General features: G+C 37.8%; 1 protein-coding gene across 2 annotated transcripts; it reads right to left on the bottom strand.

The window, feature by feature from the left end:
* Positions 1–532: 532 nt before the first annotated feature.
* CLEC1A (C-type lectin domain family 1 member A) lies at positions 533–18041 on the bottom strand. Of its 2 annotated transcripts, none has more exons than XM_045186762.3 (6): positions 17718–18041; positions 7632–7730; positions 6082–6258; positions 3530–3681; positions 2730–2845; positions 533–1668 (listed from the first exon to the last, which is right to left on the bottom strand). In XM_045186762.3, exons 1-6 carry the CDS (start codon positions 17830–17832, stop codon positions 1488–1490), a joined length of 840 nt encoding a protein of 279 aa, XP_045042697.2. In that variant the 5' UTR covers positions 17833–18041; the 3' UTR covers positions 533–1487. The 2 variants fall into 2 exon arrangements, with proteins under 2 accessions (XP_045042697.2, XP_024435264.2); XM_024579496.4 differs by having other exon boundaries at positions 2730–2848; positions 17718–18039.
* Positions 18042–26826: the final 8785 nt, after the last annotated feature.

The following is a 26826-nucleotide window of genomic DNA, read 5'->3' as shown; positions in this document are numbered from 1 at the left end:
TCACATTTGCTATAAGATAGATGTTTACTGAAAATAAACCTGAAGCACCTCAGTTTCCACTGTTGAAAAATAAAGATTTATAAATCTTTTCCAGTGTTGAAGCTCTAAAATGAATTGACCTATAAATAATGAGGTCAGTGTTTGCGATGATGTTATTTGCAGTGACCCCTGGGTGGTCGTGCGTACTGCCATCCTGAGGGAGGGCCGCCTCCACGAGGAGCCAGCTGTGTGTGTCCCAGTGTCCCACTGCCTGTGACCTGCCTGAATGTCTTGCCCCATTGCAATTCAGTTCACTCACCTTGAGCCACGTGTTGAAGACAATCTGCTTCAGAGGATTTCATTTTAAAAACTGTTAAAACCATCCTCTTGAAGACAGCATGCATCTCAAAGACTTCTTACTTTCCTCAAATACTCAAATGATCAGTACTCTTGCAGAGCCCAAAGTCTCAGTAAAGCGCAAACAGAACACTGACTTTTAGGATCTTTTGAAGAGCATTTACGCACTGAATTTTTCCCGAAATCACAAATTCATTCTAAAATCACACGTACTTCACATTATTTTATTATTAAATCTTTAGTACCTGAAAGGTATAAACATGGATCAAATGGAAAAAAATATAAACTAAAACCAAACTATTCCAGATGCACATACGTAGACTGACTTCTGTTCTGGTCTGCAGTCTCTGACGTGAGCATCAGGGATGGTAATTCTGACATGGGACTGAGTTGACAATATTTCTATCACAGAAGAAATTCCTCGGGGAAGGAGACAATCACTGGAATCTTAAATAGACATGGGGAGACAGGTTTGTAAGAGTTAAGGTTCTAATAAAGACAATTAGCCTGGTGAGAAGCAGGCCATGGACACAGCAGTTAGAGTCTTTACTGACAGATTGAGAAGGGAAGAAAAATAACTTAAGCAAAAAAAAAATTAGTTGTGTATTTGGTAGCACAGTATCAGATTTCTCAAGGACTGACTATCAGCGCAGAGGATGTTACATACATTTATTTCCTCCGTTTAAGTTCCTCACTCCTCTAAATAAACATGGAACACATGGTAAAAAGGAAATGATGTTAGATGCTGAGAGGGAAGAACACTAGAAAGTTATCTCAAGATCAAGAAGGTGGCTAATAATTTTATGGGTTTCCAGGATCAGTTGATGATACATAATTGGGATTTCTTCACGCTGGTAAATATGTTCACGAATTCCCGAGTTCAGAAGTGCTGGTGATCTTGAGCTGGAAACATGAAAATCCTTCTTGTGTCAGTCAAGGGATTGCCTTTCCTGATTTTTTTCCATTTGCCTATGTCTCAAATATCCTTTGCATTGCACTTGCTTTGGCTCAAACTTTTGTTGAATTGTTGTATAAATGTGGATCAAATGAAAGAGAATAGTTTGAAACCAAGTGCACACAAAGAGATGAACTTTTCTTCTAAACTTCAGTTTGTCTGAAGGGAGTGCGAAGTTGTATTTGCAGCTAGAGAGTCAGTCAACTCCACGTAATGGTTCAGAGAAGCTAAGGAGTCTCTCTAGCTTGACTGTGGCCGCCATTTTTTCACATGCACACCGTCTCAACTCTTGGCAGTTTTTTGAGAAAACCTTTCCATTGAGGATGGTTACACAGTCCCTGTCTCTTATGCTGGTGATATCTGTTATAATCCTAAACCTTAAAAAAGAAAAAAAAATGTTAATTTATTTATTGTTTATTTCTAAAAAGAAATACTAAGAACTTAGAAAGTACGTAAGAAATACTCCTAGCTTGATAAAATTTATAGCAAAGGTGCACAGAATGAGTTTACTGGGAAGATGGAGTCACCAAGCTCTTTCTTTTCAGCCCTTCAATTTCCATTGCCATTCTTAGAAGCATCAGGTCACCCAAAACAACAAAATCAGTTTCTAAAGCTATGATACATGTTATAGTCCAACTTTAACATGTAATTTTACAGCCCTCTGAGAAATTACCTACCTTCTCTGTGACTCAGTTTACTTAATTATAAAATATAAATGATTACATTGCATATGTCCTATTTCCTGGAAGGATAAATCCTATTTGTACACAGAGAAGAGAGGTGTCTTTTCAAATATGGCTTTAAATCATAATATATTTTAGCATCGATATTACATTTACTCATTTCAAAGAATATCATGCCTACTCTTATCCAAATTACACAAGTAGACCTAACTTTTGATAATAATATTGTTTATATTGTCAGTAAATCTATCCTCAGACACTGCATTTTTAAAGATGTGCCCCCATTTCAGTGCACAGCAAGCCAAGAATTCTGAGGTCTTATACTGTCTCTGGGTATTGACAAGTTTGAAGTGTTGTGACCTTAGGCAAGCCACTATCACAGCCTGGGCTTCAGTTTATTAATCTATAGAAGATTCATTCTCTCTCTTTCTCTCTCTCTCTCTCCCCTCCCCCCCTTTCTCTTTCAGTGAATTCCAGACAATGTTAATGCTCCAAGAAACTTCAGGGCCTGAAATGAAATTTTCTGGAAGCACCCAGACAAAGAACTTTCTCCACTGTTTTATTAACACTTTTTATCTGTCTCCCTCACTGGTTTAGAAGCCATTAAGGAGCAAGCAGTTTTATAAATCCTTGGATATCCTCCTATAAATATAGTATCTAATACAAAGCAGATGTTCAATTAATGCTTATTGAGCCAATTTGCTGCAATACCTCTCTATTACATGCCTCTCCCACAAAATATTCTGAGGGCTTACGGTTCAGAAGCATATGGCGTTCCATCAACCCACAGCCAGGCCTTGTCACTGCCGTTGCGTGATAGCCCTATCCAGTAAGAGTAGTAAAACTCCGAGTAGCTGTGAGGCATGGCAAACTGCTGAAAGGCACACAAGAAAATGTTTAGCTTTTAGAGATGTTACAATAACACATATATACAGAGATGTGTAGTGCCAGCCAACACTTTTAATATGAGAACATAAGACTCCTGCCTCACATAGATAATAGGACACATAAGAGGAAAGCATCTATGCTAAGGTCAGTTAATTTGTCCAAGTTAAAGGATTTCCTTTGTCTTTCTAAGCACAGAAGATATACTAATATTCTGAAATCAAGAATCACATCAACCAAGCCTTTTAAGTGACCTGCTACTTTCAAATCACAGGGTGAACACTAAGATTTGGTATAAAATTATGGAAGGCAGATTTACAAAGAGATGTGAAGTGATTCTGGGAAATGGAAGGAAAAATGCAGGAATGGGGGAGTAACCTTTATAAATACATGCAAAAGGCACTGACCAGGAAGGAGAAGAGAACAATGAATACAATTTAATGTCAAAAGAGGTAAAAGAAGAATTGGAAAAGATGATTTATGTCTCATACTAGGAAGGGGTGAAAGAGAAATGTTCATATGTTTTCATACGCATAAATGTGTATAAATTGATAAATATCCCTGATTGAAATAAATGGAGGGTCTGTGAACCCTGACTGCCTGTATTCTTCTTGCATAGCTGTTTCAAAGACATCTTTTTGAGAATACTTCCCAAAACTCTGGACCTTACCAGGATTTCTTGTGTGTTCATCTTCAGCATGGTTGAGTTCTCAGCAGTACAGAAATAGTCACAGTCCTGCCAGCTCTTGCTCTCTTTGTAGAACTGGTAGCATTTGTCCCCATGCCATTTCCACTTTTCTGGGCAAGGGCTACACCTGTGCTCTTGGGAAGAAACCAATTTTAATAAGTTATTTTTTACCCAGGTCTGTTTTCTTTCCTCCCTTGAAATTATATAGCATTTGATAACCCAAGAAAGAATGGATTCCCTTTCTCTTAGATATTTAATTGCCCAGGCAATGATAACTACAAACGTTTACCTAGAACCCACTATATGCCAGGAATTGTGATTGGTCCTGAGCATACAGTGGAAACTAAAACAGAGACTATTGGCTTTCATGGATACGGAATCTAGCAATGAATGACTGGAACTTCCTTGTTCTTGGCCTATGCAATTCAGTATACCGAGAGGATGTTCAATGCATAAAGAACTTTTCATATGTTCCAAAACGCAACATGCATTGCACATAAGAAACAATTGAAGTTTTTGAAATTTTATTCTTCAAAATCCTCTCATATACTACTAAAAATATTTTTTAATGCAATATACAGGTCCATCCAGAAAGTATCCAGCCATATATTATGAAAAACAGAGGCATTTATTGAAGAAGATAAAAGATACAAGAAACATTGTACATAGTACAATGATACCTCAGTCCCCTTCAAAGTAGGCACTTTGGGACCTCACACAGATCTGTGTTGATTGCAGCCCATACACGTTGAACATCTCAAGTGTCCTGCTTGTTGCAGGCCTTCCAGAATGTGGATCACTTTCAACAGGTTCTAGACCATCTTGGAAGTATTTGTGCCACACTTTTATTTGCTCTGCACTCATTGCATCATCCCCAAAAAGCCTCTGAATCATCTGAACAGTTTCCGTGGAGAAATGTTCAAGCTTAACACAAAATTTGATGCAGATTCATCACTCTACTCACTTAGTTATTTTGAATGGACAGTCACACAGTACACACGCTCACTCAATGGCATCTACCACACCCCCTGACTAGTACAGTGAAGTTGTCATTGTTCACACATGCACATTCCAGTCCACTCTCCTTGGCTGCCAGCTTACACAGATGTCATACAAACTGTTCTTATATTGACCATGACTCCACTCTTTCCTGACAGACCTTGGTGTATCAATAAGATATGAACGCTTTTCTCTTTCTAAACACAAGTAAATAAAATTTTAGAAAAAAATAAATATTAAGCCAAGTATGAATTAGAATGGTATATCTCTATGTATCAGAAATTAAGATGGGCACCAAAGCTAGAGAATTAAGTGCAGAGGTCGAGAGTAAGATGGATTACTGTGGGAAGAGGTTGTATATATAGGAACTAAGCCCTGCCAGCTGTGGCTTTAGTACATATGTGGGAACATGGCCTCTGGCCTTTGAGAGTTGGGGACGCATAAGCAAGTTCCTTGTGGGTATATGGTGAAATAGGAACTCAGTAATTCCATTAAAGTGTCTTTATTTAAAAAACAATTTGGTGTCAAAATGTTAATGTTAAAATATGAGTGGTTAATACAAATGGATATTATATTATTGTTTGTATTTTTCTGTATATATGAAATATTACATAAGGTAAAACAAAGTTTTAAACAAATAAATAATTTGGGAGATTTCTTAGTCAGTCAGTTTATGTCTCTGGCCCAGATGTTATCCTTTGTATACCAAACTGCGTCTCCATGTCTCCACTTGGATATCTAAATCATACATATTTCAAATTCAGCTTGCCCAAAACAGCATTCCTGGTTCCCAACCCTCCCCTTTATAACCACAGAATTCTTCCCCACTTTACTTGATTACGTCTCTGTGCTTCTAGTCGCTTTGGCCCAGAACTTTGGAGATATCTTTGACTCTCACAACTCTTTTCTCTCACAACCCGTTCATTCCATCATGCGCTCATCTCCACTGGTCATATTTTAGTTTGAGCCACTAATATCTCTTACCCGGAATGCTGCAATAGCCATCTCTTATATGATTTCTCTGTTCCTTTCCTTCCCTTTTCCAGTCCATATTCAACATATTTGCAGAGTGAGTCTTTAAAAATTCATGTCAGACATGTATTTCCTCTGCTCTAGATCCTGTAATGAATCCTCATCTTGCTCAAAATAGAAGCCAACTCCCTTACAATGTCTCCTGATGCCATAAATAATATCTACCTCATTCCTATTAGTCTTCTACTCACTCACTCCAGGTAATAGGCTCCTTATTATTCCTTGAATATGAAGATACATTCACATCATAGGGCTCTTTCATGGACTGCAATGTCTGAATTTCAAGAATCCCTTCATGTATGATTGTACAGATGTGTTTGAGCAAAAAGACCCCAATAAGTGGACATAATCTGTATGCCCAAACTATTAAGTTTGTCAGATACCTAGTTAAATACTACAGCTATTTAATTAACACATTGGATTCCTGGCACACTGATGGGAAAGTCAGCCCTGTAGTGACAGATGTCCTGAGGGCAGATGTCCTGTCAGTGACCAGGACTCACCTCCAGTTTTGTTGTAGAGCTCACGACAGAATTTTTCAGCCACACGTTGCAGAGCTCCTACAAGCTTCCTCTTCTGGGATTGGAGAGATTGCAGCTGTTGAGAGAGATTCCCCAATCTTTCTTCCATTGTAGAAATGCTGTCTTTCTGAGTATTGGAGAGCTGGTAGAACTGAAAAACTAACCCAAGTTACCAAGTCAGACTAGACAGTTTATTTCTTTATTTCTATTTCTATTTTTACATTTGAAGAAGACAAAACAGTATATTGTTTATGATATCAGGCTCTGAGATCTCATATTACCTATATTCAAGGTTGGAATGTAGTACATACTAAGTTCTGTTTTTGTGGACAAATTAATTTTCCAAGTATGTTTCTTACAGGAAAATATGGAGTCATAGTAATTGTTTCTAACTTCAGGAATGAGTTCCTTAATCATATTTACTGTTTAATAAATATTTTGTATATATTCTCAAACCATTACTCAACCCCAAACTGTAAATCTATGTATAGTTCGAGCATTACATTGAGAATTGACAATGTACCATACATTGTTACCTCATTCAGTCATTAAAATGGTCACATTACCATTTCTGTATTTTTATACATTTGCAGTTTGGCTCAGTAAGAATAAGTAAGTTAATATCACATGGTTAAAATATTTCAACACTTAGGTTTAAAAACCAGGTTCTCAAATTTAAGATAAAAGCCCTTTATGAATCATGAATGTTGCTTTACATCCCTAGAATGAATGGTGGGTGCAAAACAATAGTTACATTAAAATAAAATAGAAATTTTGGGGTCAGGGTAAAGACATTAATTATTTAATTATAAAATTTAAGATAACAAAAGTTTGAAAATTTCCCATGAACCCCACATTTTTGACATTAAAACCTGCTCTTCGATGTAACCTTTTCTCTTGCACCACCTTCTTCAACCGTTCTAGGAAACATTGCCATGGTGTCCGTCTGATCAAGGAAGTGTGCCCACTTCCTTTTTTAAGTTTTTGAACTTGTCCTTACTAGTTTGTAATTGACTTTATGCATGAATTTTTCCTTTTTAACTTTCATAGGTTTTTTGCAAAATGATTTTATAACTTCCTGGACCTTTTGAAAAATATTACAGTGATTAAGGACCTGGTCTGTCCTCCTTATATTGCGGAGTTGGGGTATAGAGGAAATCTCTTCCCTCGGCATTAGCCCACTGAGCCAGGCGTGCTACGGGCAAACACCACTGCCTCAACTCTTTTGTGGAAAAGAAGGAGCTGAAGCATGAGTTTATTAAAAATTGTTGACTTTAAATACTGGAATATAAACAAAGGGATAAAAAACTTCTTATCTCAAAGAGAATGTAAAAGTCTAGCTGGCAAGCGATTTCTGTATTTTAATGCTTCTTCCACTACTCACTGTTTAAATAGATACTTTAGAATAAGGTAAATTGAATTATTTGCAGGCTCTAGAATTAAAGTGTGAAGAAATATTCCATAACAAATATTTCTCATCCCACACAAACCTTGGGGCCAGGATCCTCCCCCAAGTCAGAGTGCAGACTTACATGCACACCCCAGCACTGCCAGGCCAATCAGTAGCACCAGGCACAAAAGGAGCAGGGTCAAGGCCGCTGGACGCCAAGCTGAAGAGGGAGGCCGCTGCTCTGCAGGGAACAAAAGAAAAGGACGGGTTTCACTTTTTCATCGTCTTGGATGTATGTCAGCTTCAAGCAAGGGGAGTTGGTTCTGGGAAAGAACATATTCTGCAGGACAACAGTAATCAGGGACTAGATCACATTCTTTCTGTCCTCAGAAAAACATTGTCCGAAACCTGCAGGCCAAGCCTCACTTGTCAAGGTTGGATTCTTTCACGAGCCCCACCCACTTCTGTTCCCCACACCCACCCAGTCCTGCTTTGCAGTAATGGAGTTGTGCCTTCCTGTTACCTTTGTATAGTTGTTTATATAACTTTTTTCCTGTGAAAATTCAAGTTGTAAAAGATTCTTGTGTAAATGCCTTAACAAAGAACAATTTTTTACATCATCAGAGAAGAGATGAAATTAATTTTTTTATCACTTTTGCAAAATACCATCCCTCCCAAGTTCCATAAATGCTTTTCCCAAAAACCAAACTGCGTATCAGTAAAGAGAAATGATCATCTTACTGTTTCTTTGGGGGATTTCTTTGGTGAAAGTTCCTCTTTGGTAATGATTTTATTTGTTCATTAAATTATAGCTTTCCAAAAAGAGATGGAAACGTGACCATCAATTTCTCAAGAGAGAGATCCAAGCTATGTCAATTGAGAGCCAATTAAGTAATAAAAAAGCTATAGACAATATCCCTTGTCCCCACCCTCACAAGTTTACCATGTGGTAATTTTAGGGGCTCCACTTAGTGGGAAATAAGCCCATCACCTAATCAGATCAGCTACCAGTCTGAGTGACCTGTTATATCTGACAAGGAAGATCCCCTAACCAGTGCAGGCAGCATCCAGCATTGTGATTAAAATGAACCAAAGGGAGAGAGAAACCCTCAAACCCACGGATTTCTTCATGACTTGGGAGGCTCTCTTTATTGGGAATTCAAGTCAGGTTCTAAAACAGAAAGATTAAAGATACATAAGTGCATTTCCTCTCTAGAAAAGTCCACCACAGAATATATTCTCGGTACAGAAATTTGTACAATACTAAATATTATTTCCAAACAGGGAATGAGAAGTGGTAAAGATGTACAGAAGTAGAAAATATCATCACTATCCTTTGGAATTTACAATCTAGTAGGGAAATCATGGAGCAGGCATTTATACATTTTAAAATGTGATTCTTAGTTTCTCTTAATAATCATCTCCTTCAAAAAGTTTTCAGTGGCTTGCATGACAATTCTAATAAAATCCAAATCACTTTTCATAAAGACTCAGGTTGACCTTTTTTTAAAAATGGAAATTTGATTATAGTACTTCCCAACTTAAACTAAACACGTCCAATAGCTTTATTGCACTTAGAATAAAATTCTCTAAGAACCTTTTTCATCTAGACCCTACTTGGTCGTCTCATCCCTTTCTGTACCACTGTGCCCTCGGGCAAATGCTCTGCTCACAGTGGCCTCTGTCCATCCTTGAAACAAACAAGCTTGTCCTTGTTTCAGTGCCTTTGTGTTAACTCTGCCTCTTCCCCAGCACCAATGAATCCACAGCTGGGTTTATTGGGAGGCTACTTCCTGGTATTGAGCTTTATGTTTAAATGGCACACATTTAGGAGAGAACCATGCACCCATCTCTAGCACATTACCCCATTGTGTATGTTTTATAAAAATAAGATTATTAAGTATCATGTTCATGATTTTTGTTTGGTTTTCTCTCTCTCCTCCCCTTTGGATGTAGTACACTGCATTGAAAGAGTAATCTTGCTATTGTTACATTGTTCTTAATTTCAATGTCTCTGGTTATATTTTTTATATGGGGATAGTGGGGAGAGGGGTCTATAGGAGCTACTATAAAGGACACAAGGACAAAATCTAGGGGGAGGGTAGAGGTGGGGGAGGGAAGTGGGACTGGCTGGGGTAGGGTGGAGGGATGGGGAGAAAATGCAAACAATTGTAACTGAATAAAAAACATAAAAAAAATAAAGAGTGATCTTGTCTATCTTGTTCAGCATTGTATTTCCAGTACTGAAAACTGAGCCTGGCACAGAAAGGCTGAATACCCATTTGAATGAATAAATGAATGAAGAATGAAATCATTAAAAAAATGAATATTATCTAAACTACCTGACTTTTACAAAGGCACAGATTATCTCCAGTTAAACCTTAAACATTGATTTTTTTTTTTTTTAATCTATTGACTTTTCATCAATCTTCCTGTCAGCAGAGGGCAGACTTGGTAAATTCATCTCCCAGCTGCACTGGATTCTGTCCACTGACATGAGATTCTGAATCATGAACAGATCTGAGATATCTGGCCTATGTGTTTGGTCTACATTTTCCTAGAAACTTCTGACTTCCCAAGGCATTGACCTTTAGAGTATCTCAGATTAGCAGAGCATAAACAAACAAGAGTAGAAACATCTTCTCCAAAACCTCAGGACTTTTTAAAGTTCTACATAGTCAAAGAACATCAACCAGGTGGATGTTTCTACATTCCAGAGACACACATGCATCTGTGGACCAGCCACCCGGTAGCTTTATTTTTCTCCATATCTCTTATTACCATCAGATATATTATATATCTTATTTCTTTCGGTTTACATCTGCCTTACCCAGGAGAAAGCAAGCTCCGTTATGGAAAAGAACATTGTTTAGCACATAGAACATCAGTTGAAATGAGTTCAGTTAATGTCAAATGAATGAATGAATGAATGAATGAATGAATGAGTCTATGATTCGTAAGTATCTGTTCCATGCTTGCCTCCCTTGCTCAGACCTATTTATATTAATACACATGTAAAGGCATAATTTTTTAAAAATAATGTCTCTTTTTATGATATTTCTTTGGACAAATAAAAGGTAACAAAAAGGTAAAGAATAAGAACTATGAAATCAACCAAGTTATTTATTCTTTAAGAAAACTGTTTTCCTGTATATAATATTAGGGGTAAGGAAGGTGTTGATTTTCTGTGCAAAGGATTAATAAATGAAAACTTAAATCCTTATTGTGAAGTGAGGTCATGGATTTTAGGGATTAAAACATTATTTAATAATAATTATATCCATGTAAGAATAAATACACGATCCTTCCTAAAGCTGCTTCTAGGACAGAATAGGAAAGAAATGTAGCATATTTTTTGTTAAGGAAACAAAGTTTAAAAAATTAACTTCTAAGGGAATCATCTTTCCTTGATCATTTGGGAATTTTTCTACTCTGACTTCTCTTTCTCTCTTTCCCTCCCTCCTTCTCTCTGCTTCCCTTCCTCCCCTTCCTCCTTCTCCCTAAGTATTCAAAATACCTTCCTGTTTTCTCTAAAGACCCAGAGAAACAAAACCCTGGGGAGTTTCTATACCAGGTATGGTTATTTCTAAGAAACTAGACTTTCAGATGGAAGGACTATGGAGTTGCAAGTTTCACTTTTTCTTTTTCCTTCTCTGGGTGTTTTTCCCTAAGTGTGGGTTTCATATTCCTGAGTTTTAGTACAAGTGCCCCCAATTACAATGAGGTCTCTCTCTAGGGACCCTCCCACACTACAATAAGAAAAATAAGCTGCTTCAGTTTGGCTTGGCTTCAGCGCATCTTCATTTTTTGGAAGAGAACCCGATGCTGTCTCCCAAGGCTTGTTTAGAAAAAGGTGTGGACAGGCAGAGGAATGATATAAACATCCCTGGGAATAATAAGATATATATAGAAAAAAACAGCCCTTTCCTGTATCCTCTTACTATAACTATACTATAAAAGGCTACAGCGCTAAGGTCAAGTTTTAAATACAAATTCCTTTGTCGTTATGAGAAACTTTGTGGATGAAGAAAGTTGTCGCACTCAACCAGTTACTCTTCATCAGGCATCATAACAGAGGGAAATGTTTACACACCTCCATTCTCTGGGCCTCTAAGAAATGAAACACATATTACTAAATTAGTCAGTTAGTATGCCTCCAAAGTGGAAAGGATCGTAAAAGCTGGGGGAGACAAAGAGAATTTAAACAATTTGCAGAAAGCCACACTGTGCAAACTAGTTAAACTAGTTACATTGTTGTGTTAACACCACACTTTGTACACTCTCCTGTGAGCCAGGACTCACAGAGAAACAGGGGTTAACATTTTAGAAAATACATATCTCATTCTTTAGCTCACTGTTCTTTTCAATTATTTTTCAATTATTGCTAGTTTAGATCTGATCTTTGGATATATTTTTGAATTTTTAAATGTTGGGTTTTCTCTAGAAACTTCTTGTTTCCTTAATCTTTGCATGTGGCACATAGTAAACCTTCCTCATGGGAGAGTGTTTGGGGCCCTTGGGTTGGGAGCGTTTTTCAGTGTTCGTAAGAATGCACGTTTCCTTTCTCTTATGAGTCTAGTTCAAGTATTTGCTAGTTTCATTCTCTCTGAAAGCAAAACGGTATTATTCTTCCTACACTTCCAATAGAATATACATCTGAAAACATACACTATTTCCAGAATATGCCAAGTTTCTTATTTACAGCGATTAGATTTAGAAACTCAATTATACTTTTTCTTTTGAGTAAAATTAGGGTGAGTCAATTTGATATCCCAATCAAGGAATTTCATTTCTGAAATACGTATAATTCAAAACTACTATTAAAGACAGTTGCTTATGTTCCGTGAGTTACTGAGATGCATGTCTTATGAATGATCTCATCTCTCTTTAAGAAGTTTCTATGAGGTAGATGCTATTGTCATCCCCATTTCACAGGTAGGCAATTGAGTCCCAGAAGGCTTAGCTAACTTACCCAAGGACACATAGCTTCTGATAATAATACTTATCAAAGGTGTTATAGAGGCTGTGGTATTTCATTTGAATCTCCCAAAAATTATTCAAGAGGGCACTGTTTTTCACCTTAACTGGATAAGAAATCTGAAGTACTGAGGAGTTTCTTCATTTGCTCAGGGTTGAACGGCTGGTAAGTGCTGGAGACAGAAGTGCTGTCTAAGGACTCTCATTCTAGAGCTGAATGTTTTAATCATTTTCTCATCCACCCAACAAATCCCACATTAATATTTGCCTTATACGGCAGTTCCACATAGTGTTATAGAAAGACTCTGGGAGGGGACAGTGAGGAGAGGGGATTACAGGAACTGCTATAAAGGACACATGGACAAAATCAAGGGGGAGGGTGGAGGTGGGGGAGGGAGTGGGTTCAGCTGGGGTGGGGTGGAGGGATGGGGAGAAAAGGCACACAACTGTAATTGAATAACAATAAAAAATTAAAATTAAAAAAGAAAGACTCTCAGATTTTGTCACTTGTAAATTTTTACCTCTATATTGTAAAATTTCAGTAATAGTCACCTTAAATAATACATTTTTCATTCTACCACCAAAGTGAACATTATAATGTACATAAATTTAATCTCATCCTTAAAGAAACACAGTTTCTTAGCATGCTACATAAAGCCCTGTACAGTAGGACCCCACCCTACATTTTGCCTCACCTGCCCAAATCGCCCACACACCTCTCGCTTCAAGGACGAACCGCTCACCATCCTAATTGTTTACCTTGTCATCATATTTCACTCCACTGACGATTCCCCAAATTTTCTTATCCTCATCTAAGTTCCAATCCAAAACTAACACTTCATTTTTTCCCTCTGAATGCTTGTCATTCTTAGTTTTACCCATGAATACACTGCACCAAGCCAGTTCCTTACCGCTCTGTTTTTATCTTTGCGCGTGTGGCCCTCGCAATGGAAAGGCCAACCAGTGCCTCATTCGCTCCACCTGGAAAACCCGGACTCAGCCTTACAGACCAGATCAAATGCCACCTCATTCAAAAATATGCACATGAATAAACACAGTAAGTTATTCATTCCTATTTACTTTTGTGACCTCCTACATATATTCCATAGGACTACATAACATTTCTTAGAATTATTCATTCAGATTATTCCTTCTACTTCTCTAAGCACCTAAAATAGATTCTCTACAGTGTCTACCATAAGTCTTGATATTTAGTAGTATGCTTAAAAGATTTATTGAATTGATTAGATATGATTTATGCCATGAATCTTCAATGAAGCGTTTATGTTGTAGTTGAGAAAATAAAGCTAAAACATGCAAGAAAATTGAAAAATATTGTAATTAATATGAGTAATGAAAAGTGGAACTTAAGTGGAATTTATTTTCACATAAATATATAGCTCAGAATCCTTACCTCCAACCCACACAGTGTATATACAAGTGTCTTTGGGCAACACCAACTGCATGTCCCTTCTCTTACTGGATCTCACACTCAAACTGAATTCATCATCTTTCCTATTCTGCCTGTAGTTTCCATCTCAGTTAAGGGCAGCACCACCTACATAGTATCAGATGGAACACAGCCTAAGCTCTCCCTTCCCTTCTCTTCCCCCTTGTAACCAGTCTCCAATCCTTTAAATTCTTCCTCCTCTCATTTTTCATATCTGATTTCTTCCCCTCATGCCAATACTACCTCAGATCGGGTTCTTCTAACCATGCTTATCCTAGTGCAAAAGCTGTACTAGCTCATCTAACTTCATACTCCTGCAATCCATCCTCCTCATTGTAGCCTAGATGGTCTTCTAACAACCCAAAATGGATTATGTTACTACTGCTTTAGATCCTTCGGTTAACTCCTTTTACCTGCTGAATAGAATCAGAATACCTCAGTGTGATATAAAAGGTCTTCTTTAACTTTCCAGACTTACCCTGTTATCAAGCTTCCCCCTCTCCAACCCTACACCTCAGCCATAACATATTGCTTACAGTTCTCCGAAACACAAAGTTAACGAAGACCTCCTTGGCTTTCTCTCATGTGTCTGCCCACAGGGCACCCAGCTCCTTAAACCTTCCCATTTCTGCTTCCATATCATGAGGAACATCTCAAAGTCAACTCAACTGAATGGTTACCCCCTCTCTCAAAATTCTCCTGATCCTCTCTTCCTCTACCACACAGAAGTGACCAAGCTCTCCATTGTCCCATGTGAATGCTTTCATCACGGAACGTATCACACCTACTGCTGAATTGGGAACTGTATTAGAATTTAAGTTTCCTCATCAACAGGGATCATATCATGTTTGGCATTTTATCCCCAGTACTTTGTAACAGGTCTGGGATAGCGTGACCCCAAGCATTAGCTTATGGGAAGAAGGCATGAGGGTATTAACTTATATTTTTACTTTCTATCTTCCTAATTGTTTAGCTATTTTTTTAAATGCAAACAACTTTATATTGAAAAAAATGAAAATCTAGAAAATAAATGTATATCGCTTATTTTTATTAATTCTAAAATGTTATAGTTGTAATTTTCCCACAGTATTATGTTGAATCTGAATCTTCTGCATTGCCAAAAAAAGAAAAAAGAATCCCAGAGATTTTTTTAGTCTGTCTTTTTAACAACAAAATATTTTAGATCCATTTTTCTAAGAAATAGACTTCTATGGTAACATTGCTCTAAATACTTGCATTATCACAAGATGAAAACAAGTTATCATACATGGAGGGTAAGATAACTATTGTTGGCCAAAAAGATCGTTTGGTTTTTTTCATAAGATGGCTGTAGCGGCACTTAGTTGTCTTTAACTTTATTTGAAATAATTTTGTTAGGTTGTTTTGTGACAGCTGCCATGTCAATGTGCATTTAAAAAGGAGCTTATCAAAATTGGTGAATTTTTGTGTAACCATTTTAATATTGAAGATGGAAGAAAATAAGCAACATTTTTGGCATATTATACTTTATTATTTCAAGAAACATAAAAATGCAACTGAAATACACACACACACACAAAAAGATGTGCGCTGTGTATGGAGAAGGCGCTGTGACAGATGCAGCACATCAGAAGTGGTTTGCGAAGCTCTGTGCTACAGACTTCTTGCTGGACGATGCTCCACGGTCAGATAGACCCATTGAAGTCGATAGCGATCGAATCGAGACATTAATTGAGATCAATCGACATGATATCACATGGAATAGATGGCATGCTCAAAATATCCAAATCAATAAAGTTATTGATGAAAATGAAAAATGTGTATTTTACTTTACAGGAAAAAAAATACGGACTTTTTGGCCAACCCAATATTTTCAGATGCCGTGTTTTCCTGGAAGACACTGCTTTGTAACCTCTACTCCTACTGTTTCAACTTCCACTTCTTACAAAAATGTTGCCAGATGTTTTAGTGTTTTATTCCACTCCACCTCCCCTCTCCACCCTCAATCCTCAGTAGAATTTATTTGTACACCCTGTTCCTCATCATGCTGATCACTAATCCTTGTGAGAGTTCCTGGCTCTCATCAAAGGTGAAACGTGATGTTATACACAAACTACTTAAAACTACAGCCCTAAACTCCAACTCTTCACAGGATCTGTTAGAGGAAAACTCTCTTATCCTATGACACCATATCTGGTGGCTACAGAAACTGACATTCCAGAGTTGACACTTTGGTTCACATCAAGGAGGCTGGAAATCCCCCAGGATTCCCTCACAGCTTACTAGAGAGCTTAGGAAAAAACCAAAAACTCACATCAGTGATTCTCAGGTGGCAGATCATGCAATAAATAGAAGTTGAATGGAAAGGTTTAGTAGAGGAAAGGAATAAAACCTAAAGCTAAAGAGAAATGGAAGACAACGCAAGAAAAATGCATGTGCAGATTCATGAAGGTGAAGTAAAGCAGGATATGGTGAAAAGAGAAAGGACATGTCAAGATACAGGCATTAAGTGAGGACTTCTCAGATACAGACTGACACCAAAATGTAAACAGAGCCCTTCAGGAATTCTCAAGGGAATGTGTTATTGAAAAGAAATTCACACTTTTGGTGTGTCTGCAATGTACCAAGGACTTTACATAGCTTATCGACCTAACTATCACAGCCATCTTCTATGTGAGGACCTGTTGCTTCTACGTAATATTGGCTAAAGTTAACATGAATTAATATGTACAAAACACTTAAAGCAATACCAGGCACATGTTAATCACTATGTGCATGTTTATCATCATTTTATACATGAAGAAACTGGGGTCCATAATACTTAAGTGTGTCCAGTATCACACAATTAGTAAGTGACTTACCTAGTCCTGTCCGTTTGGCAGTGTGAGGCCTTTCCACTGGACCTCAGGACACATTTTTACCTTAGACTGGCTGAGTTGCCTGAGAAATAAGATCCTTCTCTATGCATGTGAATTATCCCTTCTACAGACTGAAAACATATATTTTATCAATATGTCACAGAGTGAATCATTGGAATAAAAGCAAAAGATGGAAGCTAAATGTAACTGAAGTTAAATATTTTCATAACTTCATTCAATCATCTCAGTAGTGCTCTGGAACTCAGTAGCACAAAAGGGAAGAGGCGATGGGATGTAATTGCACTTGAGGCCACCATATAAATCAATGGATCACAGAATGTCAGAGCTGAAGCGACCTTAGAAGGCATTTGCTTTAACGGTCCCCTCGTTTCGCAGATGATAAAGCCTAACAGCTGATGCTGATATGACTCTCCCAAGCCCTCACAACTTCACGATGCAGAACAATTATTACAAAATACCAGGTTGATGTATCTGCTTGAAAACCCCACTTTGAAGCCGTGAGAGCAAAAATAACAAAAAGGTAGCCTTTATAATCTAAGGGTCCAGATCAGATCACAGATGACAAATAAAAGAGCACTGGACTTGGCCTTCATGGGATGGCAGGGAAGGGAAGGCATGATGCTTTATTTGTTGTACATACTCTCTCACCTTTGTACACTCTACCTAACTGGTAAGGTAGAAACAACACACCCTCGAATGCAAAGCACTCTGCCAGCAAGAAAACCTTAGAAAAACAAACATCTGTGTATATACTAAGCTTAATTTTTCAGATGTTCATATAGGAGGTCACATGCAAGAGGTGGAAAGTGAAGAGTTTGCATTAATTGTACATCATGAGAACATTCATCTCCCTTTCCTCTATTTTGTACATTCCTTGGGGAGGCAGCGTATCTCATGCATTTCTCAAGGATCTGGCCAATTTGGACTCCAGGAGACAGAATACCTGTGTGCTCACGCTCTGGACGATGAGATGTAGTAGAAGCCCGAGAGTGCAGGCTCATGGTGGTGTCCCCATCAGCATCCAGCATGTTCCTCGTGCTGCTGTACTTGGCCTGCATCGGGATTCCTGCAGAGGTGAGGGTGAGCTGTGGTTGGGTTGCTCCACGCTGCCTGGCTTCTAGGAGGCAGTTCAGGAACCAAGGCACTGACAGGCATTCCTGATGTTCTCTCCCAGCAAGTAGCAGGGAAGCCTCTGACTCCAGTTCCTGCCTGGCGAGGCCCAACCCTCTGCCGTGAATTTGTACTCTGCATGCCAAATTGGTCAGGCAGAGGGGAAATAGCATGTGTTTTCTATTTGGGCGGTCTGTGTCTGAACAATTACCGAAGGGGCTGGGCCTCTCAGATCTCTTTTGTTCTTCTATTTGTACTTCCTGTTTAACTGTGTGAAGAAGGCAGCACCTTACAATTGCAGAGAGACTCCTTCAGACTCTGAAAAACAGTAATCTCTCAGAGGGACATGGTACGTACTTCTTACCCATTACACATTCACTGAGCCACTTAGATTAAGTTTAACTTCTCTGCGTCTTTGAGAAAGCAGAAGAGACTATAGGACCAGCCTTTTCCTTTCTCCAAGGCTGTAGTATAAAAGCATCGTCTACATAGAATGTCAGCACAAAAGAGCGCTTTTGAGGATATCTAACTGATTCACTCTTTCATTTTACAAAAAGGAAGATTAAACTAGGTGAGAAAAGGCTCTAAAGTCACATAGCTGCTTAGCTTTAAAAGTACTTTCTGGTTGTCAACTCAATCTTCTTTCTTCTTACAGTATTGGGTTCAATTTAACATTTTATAGTACATCAGGTATATCACAATCATGAACACATTTTACTGGAAGTAAAGATGTTTGGAATTATTACTAAAAGTAATAATTATTACCTGTGACTTAAGGAAGCTAGGTAACAATTGGTGCCTAAATATACTAAGCAGGGAAGGAAATGAGAAGCTTATTTCAGATAATGTCCAAAAATTCCAAATCAGTACAATAGAATTACATTATTCCACTAATACTTTTCTATATTTGGAGAAATAGCTCAGCTAAATCAAGCATACTAAATATAGAGTGCAGAGGGTCCTTGGATTAGAGGAGCCAGCCCTTATCAGGGACGCATCAGAAATTATATTGTGGAGTCATCATGTGTCTCAAGCTATGTACTATTTATTCTAAATAAAACAAAACTAAAGAGATCTTTCTCTTGCCTTGTAAAAAGTAGGACAGAAAAACTTATTTGGCCATTTCCCTTGACTTGGTGTATTAGAAAGTTCATAGAAAAGAAGGTAGTAAAATAAGTGAAGCACATATAAGAATGAAGAAGGAAGACGGAATTTTAGAAATCCAAACAGCTGGGACCTGAAAAAAACACATTTAGGAGGTGCTGATAATTATGATTCTAGTGAAATAGCAATTAGAACTATTTTCCAAACATCAGTGATTCATGTAGATCCTTGACAATTTTTGCCAAACTATCTGTATTAAACGTTTTGCTACTTGTCTTTAAATAATTTTTTTCAACAATGACAAAAGTATTTTTTGAACACCTACATTATTGCTGCTACTATTTTCTGAGACATATCAGTGTAAAATAAAACTCTCTGTCCTTTTAGAGCCTATGTTCTATGGAGGAAGTCAGATGATATGCAAGAAAGGTAGTAAGTAAACAGTAGAGCTAATTAGACTATGATAATATATGAAAATATATGGGGGATAAGGGAGATTAAAAATGTACAGGTAGGAAGGTTGCTAATTTTACATAAGGTAGACTTGGTCACATTAAGAAATAATATTTTTGCAGAGACTTGAAGTAGGTGAAAGGCCTGCAAATTTCTGGGGTAAGAATCAGTCAGATAAGGCAACAGGGAGGCTCAAAAGCTGAGGTGGAAGCAAGCCAGCTATAGATGAGAAACAATAGAGAAATCAGTGCCCTAAGTGGAATGAGATAAGAGAATAGATTAGCTCAAAGGAGGAAAGTGGGCCACAGTAATTGTCTAATAGACAATTTAAAGGTCTTCTGCTTTTTTTCACTCTGAGATATATAGGAAAACATAGAGAGTTTTAGCGGAAGGCTGACATGATTTGTTTTAAATGTAATGGAATCACTCTGTTATGTTTAGAAATATTGTATTGGCCAAAAACCTGTATTTTTTTTCTGTAAAAGACACACTTTACATTTTCACCAATAACTTTATTCATTTGGATAGTTTGAGTATGCCAGCTATCTCCCATGTCATAGAATGTTGATTGATCTCAATTAATGTCTCGATTTGATCGCTATCAACTTCAACTGGTCTACCTGACCGTGGAGCATCATCCAGCAAGAATTCTCTAGCATTGAACTTTGCAAACCACTTTTGATACATTCAATCAATCACAGCACCTTCTCCATACACTATACATATCTTTTTTTTTTGCATTTCAGTTGCATTTTTACCTTTCTTGAAATAATCATGCATAATATGCCAAAAATGTTGCTTATTTTCTTTCTTCAATATTAAATGGCTACACAAAAATTCACCTATTTTGATAAGTTTTTTTAATGCATAATGATAAGACAGCTGTCGCAATATAATCTAACAAAATTATTTCAAGTGCAGTTAAAGAAAACTAAGCACTACTAGAGCCATCTTAGGGAAAAAAATGAACGAACTTCTAGCCAACTCACTAACTATAGAAGGACAAGGTGAATGCTAGGAGAACACTTTAAAAATTATTGCAATAGCTCAAAGAAGATAAGATGGCGTTTTCTCATTGCTCTTCTTAATTTTACCCTTTAACCATAATTTCAGCTAGCAACTATTTTCCTTTTCTGTCTCTTGGAAAATTGCGGATGTTTTCTGATCATTCCCATGTGCATTTCCATGTTACCTGTGGTATGAACATGTGTTAACACATCAGACATTGCATCCTTGGACAACCTAGAGCACTATTCCTTTACACCATCATTGTTGTCATTTTCATGCTTTTATATTTAAGTCACAGGTTGTTGTTGCTGCGTCTGTCCTAGGTAAGTACAGCTGGACATTCGGCACCCACAATTATTTCCCTGGATTTTTATGATTCTTTGAAATTATCCACTCCATCCTGGGGACTCAGGAAAAACCAATCAAACAAAAAACAATTATCAAATACATGGCATCTCTTTGAAATTCCACTTTGTGTCTTAATTTAAGTCTCAACTTGATTTATCTTTCCTGTTTCTTCATTTCTTTTCAGAGAGTGACAATACAGGTTTGTATATTTAAAAACTACTATAAATTCACCAAAAATATGTATCTTCTTCTCTCAGAATTTTAAATATTTAAGATTCCAATTTTACTCTTCAACACAAAATTACTCCACTAGCTCTCCCCCAGTGCCAAACTCATCATCATTTGGGGGAGAAGGCTAGTTATGATAGTGTTTATTATACACATCACATAATTTGGAGGCCAAACTTAGTTTGGTATTTTTTATTAAAGTGAAATTTGGCCCTGGTTGGTGTGGCTCAGTAGATTGAGTACCACTCTATGAACTGAAAGGTTGCTGGTTCAATTCCCAGTCAGGGCACATGCCTGAGTTGTGGGCTAGGTCCCTATTTGGGGGCATGCAGGAGGCAGCCAATCATGTATCTCTCAAATATCACCTCAATGTTTCTCTCCCCCTCTTTCTCCGTCCATTCTTCTCTCTCTAAAAATAAATAAATAAAAATAAAGTGAAATTTGCATTACATAAAATTTACCATTTTAAAATAAAAATCCAGGGAACTTGAAACAATTTCTGTTCACATATTGGTAAGCATGGGAAGGTAGTAAATGCCCCTCCAATAATATGGAAATCCCCACTGGAAATAAAAATAGCACCAGTGGTAAAGTTTAAAAGAAAATAAGAAAAAAACAAATCATCAAATGAGAAAATATAGTTATGCTCCAATAATACCTTTTTATAGCAATTACTAAGGAATTGCTGAAAACTGCAAAACAGTAATCATAAAAAATAATAAAATGTGTTTTACATTCCAAAATGTTAATACCTCCATTAATAAAATTGATTAATTTTTATATTCATTACCAGGTCTTCTTTTCAATTGATGGTGTTTAAAAAGGAGAAAGTGAAAATGTCCCACCAAAGGGTTTTGGTACAAAAGGTGGAATAGGCAGAGCTGTGCTCACCAACGCCCATGGCCACATCAAAATTAGAACTAAATTATAGAACAATCAACCTGGAGAACTACCTGAAGGCTAGCTGAATAGAAACTCTACAACTAAGGATGTAAAAAAGAAGACACTTCAAGACTGGTAGGAGAGGCAAAGACACAAAATGGGCTGGCCCAACACCCACATGTGTCAGCAGAGAATAGGAAGGGGTATCTCAGCTGCAGAGGTTCCCCCTTGAGGAGCAAAGGGTCCCATCCCCATATGGGGCTCCCCAGCTCATAACTAGTTCCAGGAAAAAGAGCCCACAAAACATCTGTCTGTGAAAATCAGCGGTGATTCCATCTCTCCAGGTGAGAAGGAAGGCTGCTAGAAACCCAGGAATTCTCTTAAAGGGCCCGCAGACAAACACGCTCCCAGTCACTCACCCTGGGCTCTGGCAGAGGGACCGCACCTCAGAGTCATCAGAGGCATATGGAGAGAAACTGAGTTGTGTGGCTCCAGTGGAGGGGCTGGAGGAATGACCGCCATTGGCCTTGTGTTGAGTCCTTCTCTAAGGCAGCTGGCAGGCAGACATCATCTTTCCTGTGTGGAGCTTTCCCACATCGTGGTCAAATCTGAGTCTGCATTAGCCTGGTGAACTCTACTTGCTCTACCCTGATGATTCCCTGAGACTCCGCCCCACCCAACTCCCAAACCACCGCTGGCTCTTTCACAGGCAGGCAGCCAGCCTTGCTCACAATCACCTTTTGTTAAAAACTCTTGAGGGGTTCTAGCCAAGCTTGGAGGGCACCAGAGACATAGAGGGAGAAACTGAGTCATGTGGCTTCAGGGAAAGGGCCACCATTGTCCCTGTGTTGAGCCCTCCACTCACAAGACTGAATCTGAATGTGCATTAGCCTAGTGAACTCCACTGACTCCACCCTGATGACTCTCTGAGACTCCAACTCACCACAGAAGTCCAGAGACCCCCAGGCAGGTGGTGGCCAGCCTTAGTGTACACTGTGACTTTTGATGAGTGGCCACAAGCTCAGCACTTGTACCAAATCTGAAAATAGATTAACCTGGTAAATAGGACTCACCTCACCCTGGCAACTCTCAAAGACCCTGCCTCACCCTATTCATATACCTCCGGGCTCTTACAGAGGCTGAGCCTTACAAGTAACAAGCAGGCAGCAGCAGGTCTCAGGCTGCCTTGTGACTTTTGCTGGCCTTTCCCAGGCCCACTACTGGTAGCAGGTGACCTCAGTTTGCAGCATGGACTTTTTCATGCACCTCCAGGTCCAACAGAAGCAGCTGCCAAGTACAGATTACTTTGTAGCTCCTAACAGGTGGCCCCAGGCCAGTAACAAGCAGCATTTAACATTGGCCTAAACTGGAGAATCCTAAGAGGCCTCAGAACCAACATACCCAATGGCCAACCTCAGAATACAACAGAGCTCCATCTGATTAGCTCCTCAAATGGCACTCCCAAAGGGTGGTAAACAGGTACCAGACCCTGCAGGGGCAAATGCTGCTCTGTGGGGTAAGCCCCCATGCAGCAGCTCATATGCTGTGGTCACGACAAATACAGCCAGTCAGCCTGAAGGTCAATCCTACCCACTGAAGTGGCAATAGCAATCAAGGCTCAGCTACAACAGGGTGGCACGCACAACCCACACAAGGGACTCTCCTGAAGAACCCAGCTCAGGTGATCACAGAGTTTATGTCACTGGACAAAACATGGCACCTACTACATAAGGCCACCCTGCCAAGAAGGGGCAATTTAGTAGATCTACCTGATATAGGAACAGACAGAGAGGAAGTCAAAATGAGGAGACAAAAAGATGTCCTAAATTAAACAACAAAAGAAATCTCCAGAAAAAATAAAATAAAATAGAGGGAAGCAATCTACCAGATACAGAATTCAGAACACAGGATACTCAAGGAACTTAGTGAGAATTTCAACAAAGAGATAGTATGCATTAAAAAAGGACATAGAAACAATAAAAAATAGTCAAAAATGAAGACTACAATAACTGAAATAAAGAATACACTAGAAAAAATCAATAGATTAGATTAAGCAGAGATTAGTTCAGTGATTTGGAACATAAGGTAGCAGAAAACATTCTATCAGGGCAGCTAAAAGAAAAAAGAATTTAAAAAATGAGGATAGCTTAAGGGACTTCTGAGACAACATCAAACACAACAACATTTGCATCACAGGAAATACAGAAGGAGAAGAGAGAGGGCAAGAGATTGAAAACCTATTTGAATAAATAATGCCTGAAAACTTCCTTATCCTGGTAAAGAAAAAGAACACATGAGTCCGAGAAGCACAGAAAGTCCCAAAGACGAACCCAAAAAGGCCCACACCAAGACACATCATAATTAAAATGCCAAAGGTTAAAGACAGAAAATCTTAAGAGCAGCATGAGAAAAGCAGTTACTTATCTACAACGGCATTCCCATAAGACTGTCAGCTGATTTCTCAACAGAAACTTTGCAGACCAAAAGAGATTGGCACAAAATATTTAAAATATTCAAAGTGCCCTTAAATGACACAATAGGCCAGATGGATTTAATTGATATTCTTAGAACATTTCACCGAAAGCAGCAGAATATACATTCTTTTCAAGTGCACATGCAATATTTACCGGGGTAGACCTCATGTAATGCCACAAAACAAGTTGCAATAAATCTAAGAAGACTGAAATTATATCATGCATTTTCTCTGGTCACAATGGTATAAAACTAGAAAGGACTTATGACCAATACTACCTTACCCAGCAAGGCTAACATTTAAAATAGAAGGAGAAATAAAGAGCTTTCCAGGCAAGAAAACCTAAAGGAGTTCGTAACCACCAAACCAGTGTTACAAGAAATGTCAAAGGCACTTCTTCAAGAAGAAGAATAAGAAAAAGAACATAAATATGAATATTAAAATGGCAATAACTGTGTACCTATCAATAATCACTATAAATGTAAATGGAATAAACATTCCAATCAAGATATAGGGTAGCTAAATGTATAAGAAAACCAGACCCATATATATGCTGCCTATAAAAGACCTACTTCAGATCAAAAGACACACACAGGCTGAAAGTAAAGGAGTGGAAAAACGTACATCATACAAATGAAAACAAAACGAAAAAACTGGGATAGCAATACTTATATCTGACAAAATAGACTTCAAAACAAAGGGTATACAGTAAGAGACAAAGAAGAGCATTTCATAACGATAAAGAGATCAATCCAACAAGAGGATATCACCCTTGTAAACATTTATGCACCCAGCATGGGAGCACCTAAACATAAACAGCAAATATTGATGGATATAAAGGAAGAGATCTCCAGGAATACAGTCATTGCATGGGACTTTAATACCCCATTGACTTCAATGGATAGATCTTCCAGATAGAAACTCAACAAGGAAACTATGGCCTTAATTGACACACTAGACCAGATGGATTTAATTGGTATTTTTATAGCATTTCACCCAACGCAGCAGAATATACATTCTTTTCAAGTGCACATGCAACATTTTCTATGACAGCCCTCATGTTAAGCCAGAATGCCAGCCTCAATAAATTTAATATTAAATATATATAATGCATCTTCTCTGGCCACAATGCTATGAAACTAGAAATCAAATATAAGAAAAAAAAACTGACAAACATACAAACACATGGAGGTTAAATAATGTGCTACTAAACAATGAATGGGTTAGAAGTAAGATCAAGGAAGAAACCAAATGATACATTGAGACAAATGAAAATGAAACCACAATGACCCCAAATCTCTGAAACACAGTGAAAGCAGTCCTAAAAGGGGAAATTCGGAGCCACACAGGCCAACATCACAAACCAAGAAAAATCTCAAGTTAACCATCTAACATTACACCTAAGGGAACTATAAAAAGAACAGTAAAGCACAGAGTAGAAGAAAGGAAATAATAAAGATTAGAGTGGAAATAAATGAAACAGATTCTTAAAAAAATAGAAAAAATCAAGGCTAGTTCTTTGAAAAGATAAACACAATCCTATAACCAGGCCCATTAAGGAAAAGAGAGATAAACCTAAATAAATAAATTTAGAAATAAAAGAGGAGAAATGACAACTGACACCACAGAAATATGAAGGATTATAAGAAATTACTACAAACAATTATATGCTGACAAATTAGACAACAAATTGGAATAAATGGATACATTTCTAGAAACATACAATCTTCCAAGACTGAATTAAAGGAAACACAAAATCCGAACACATGGATTACTAGCAGCATAATCAAATCAATAATCAAAAAACTCCCAACAAACAAAAGTCCTGAACTGGATGGCTTTACAGGGGAATTTTACCCAGCATTCACAGAATAATTAACATCTATCATTCCAAATTATTCCAAAATAATTCAAGAGAAAGGAAGGCTCCCAATCTCATGTTATGAAGCCCCAACTATCCTGATTTCAAAACCAGACAAAGACATTATAAAAATAATTATCAGCTAACATCCCTGATGAGCATAGATGCAAAACTCCCAACAAAGTATTAGCAACTTAATTTAGCAATACATTAAAAAGATCACTTGCCATGTCCAAGTGGTATTTATTCCTGAGAGGCAAAGTTGGTTCAATACCCACAAATCAATTAACGTGATATACCACATAAACAAAATGAAGAATAAATTTCATATGATCATATCAATAGATGTAGAAAAAACATTTGAGAAAATACAGCATCCATTTATGACAAAAACTCTCAGCAAAATGGAAATACAGGGAACATACCATAACATAATAAAGGCCATATACGACAAAGTCACAGCTAAGTGATCTCCTTACAATCAGGAACAAGACGGGTTGTCCACTTTCATCACTTTATTCACCATAGTACTGAAATAATACTGAAAGTCCTACTCATAGCAATCAAAGAAAAAAAAAGGCATCC

The sequence above is a fragment of the Desmodus rotundus genome, chromosome 3 (genome assembly GCF_022682495.2).
Source record: "Desmodus rotundus isolate HL8 chromosome 3, HLdesRot8A.1, whole genome shotgun sequence".
Lineage (NCBI taxonomy): Eukaryota > Metazoa > Chordata > Mammalia > Chiroptera > Phyllostomidae > Desmodus > Desmodus rotundus.
Note: the sequence above shows the minus strand (reverse complement) of the source record. Positions and strands in the feature narration are given on the sequence as shown.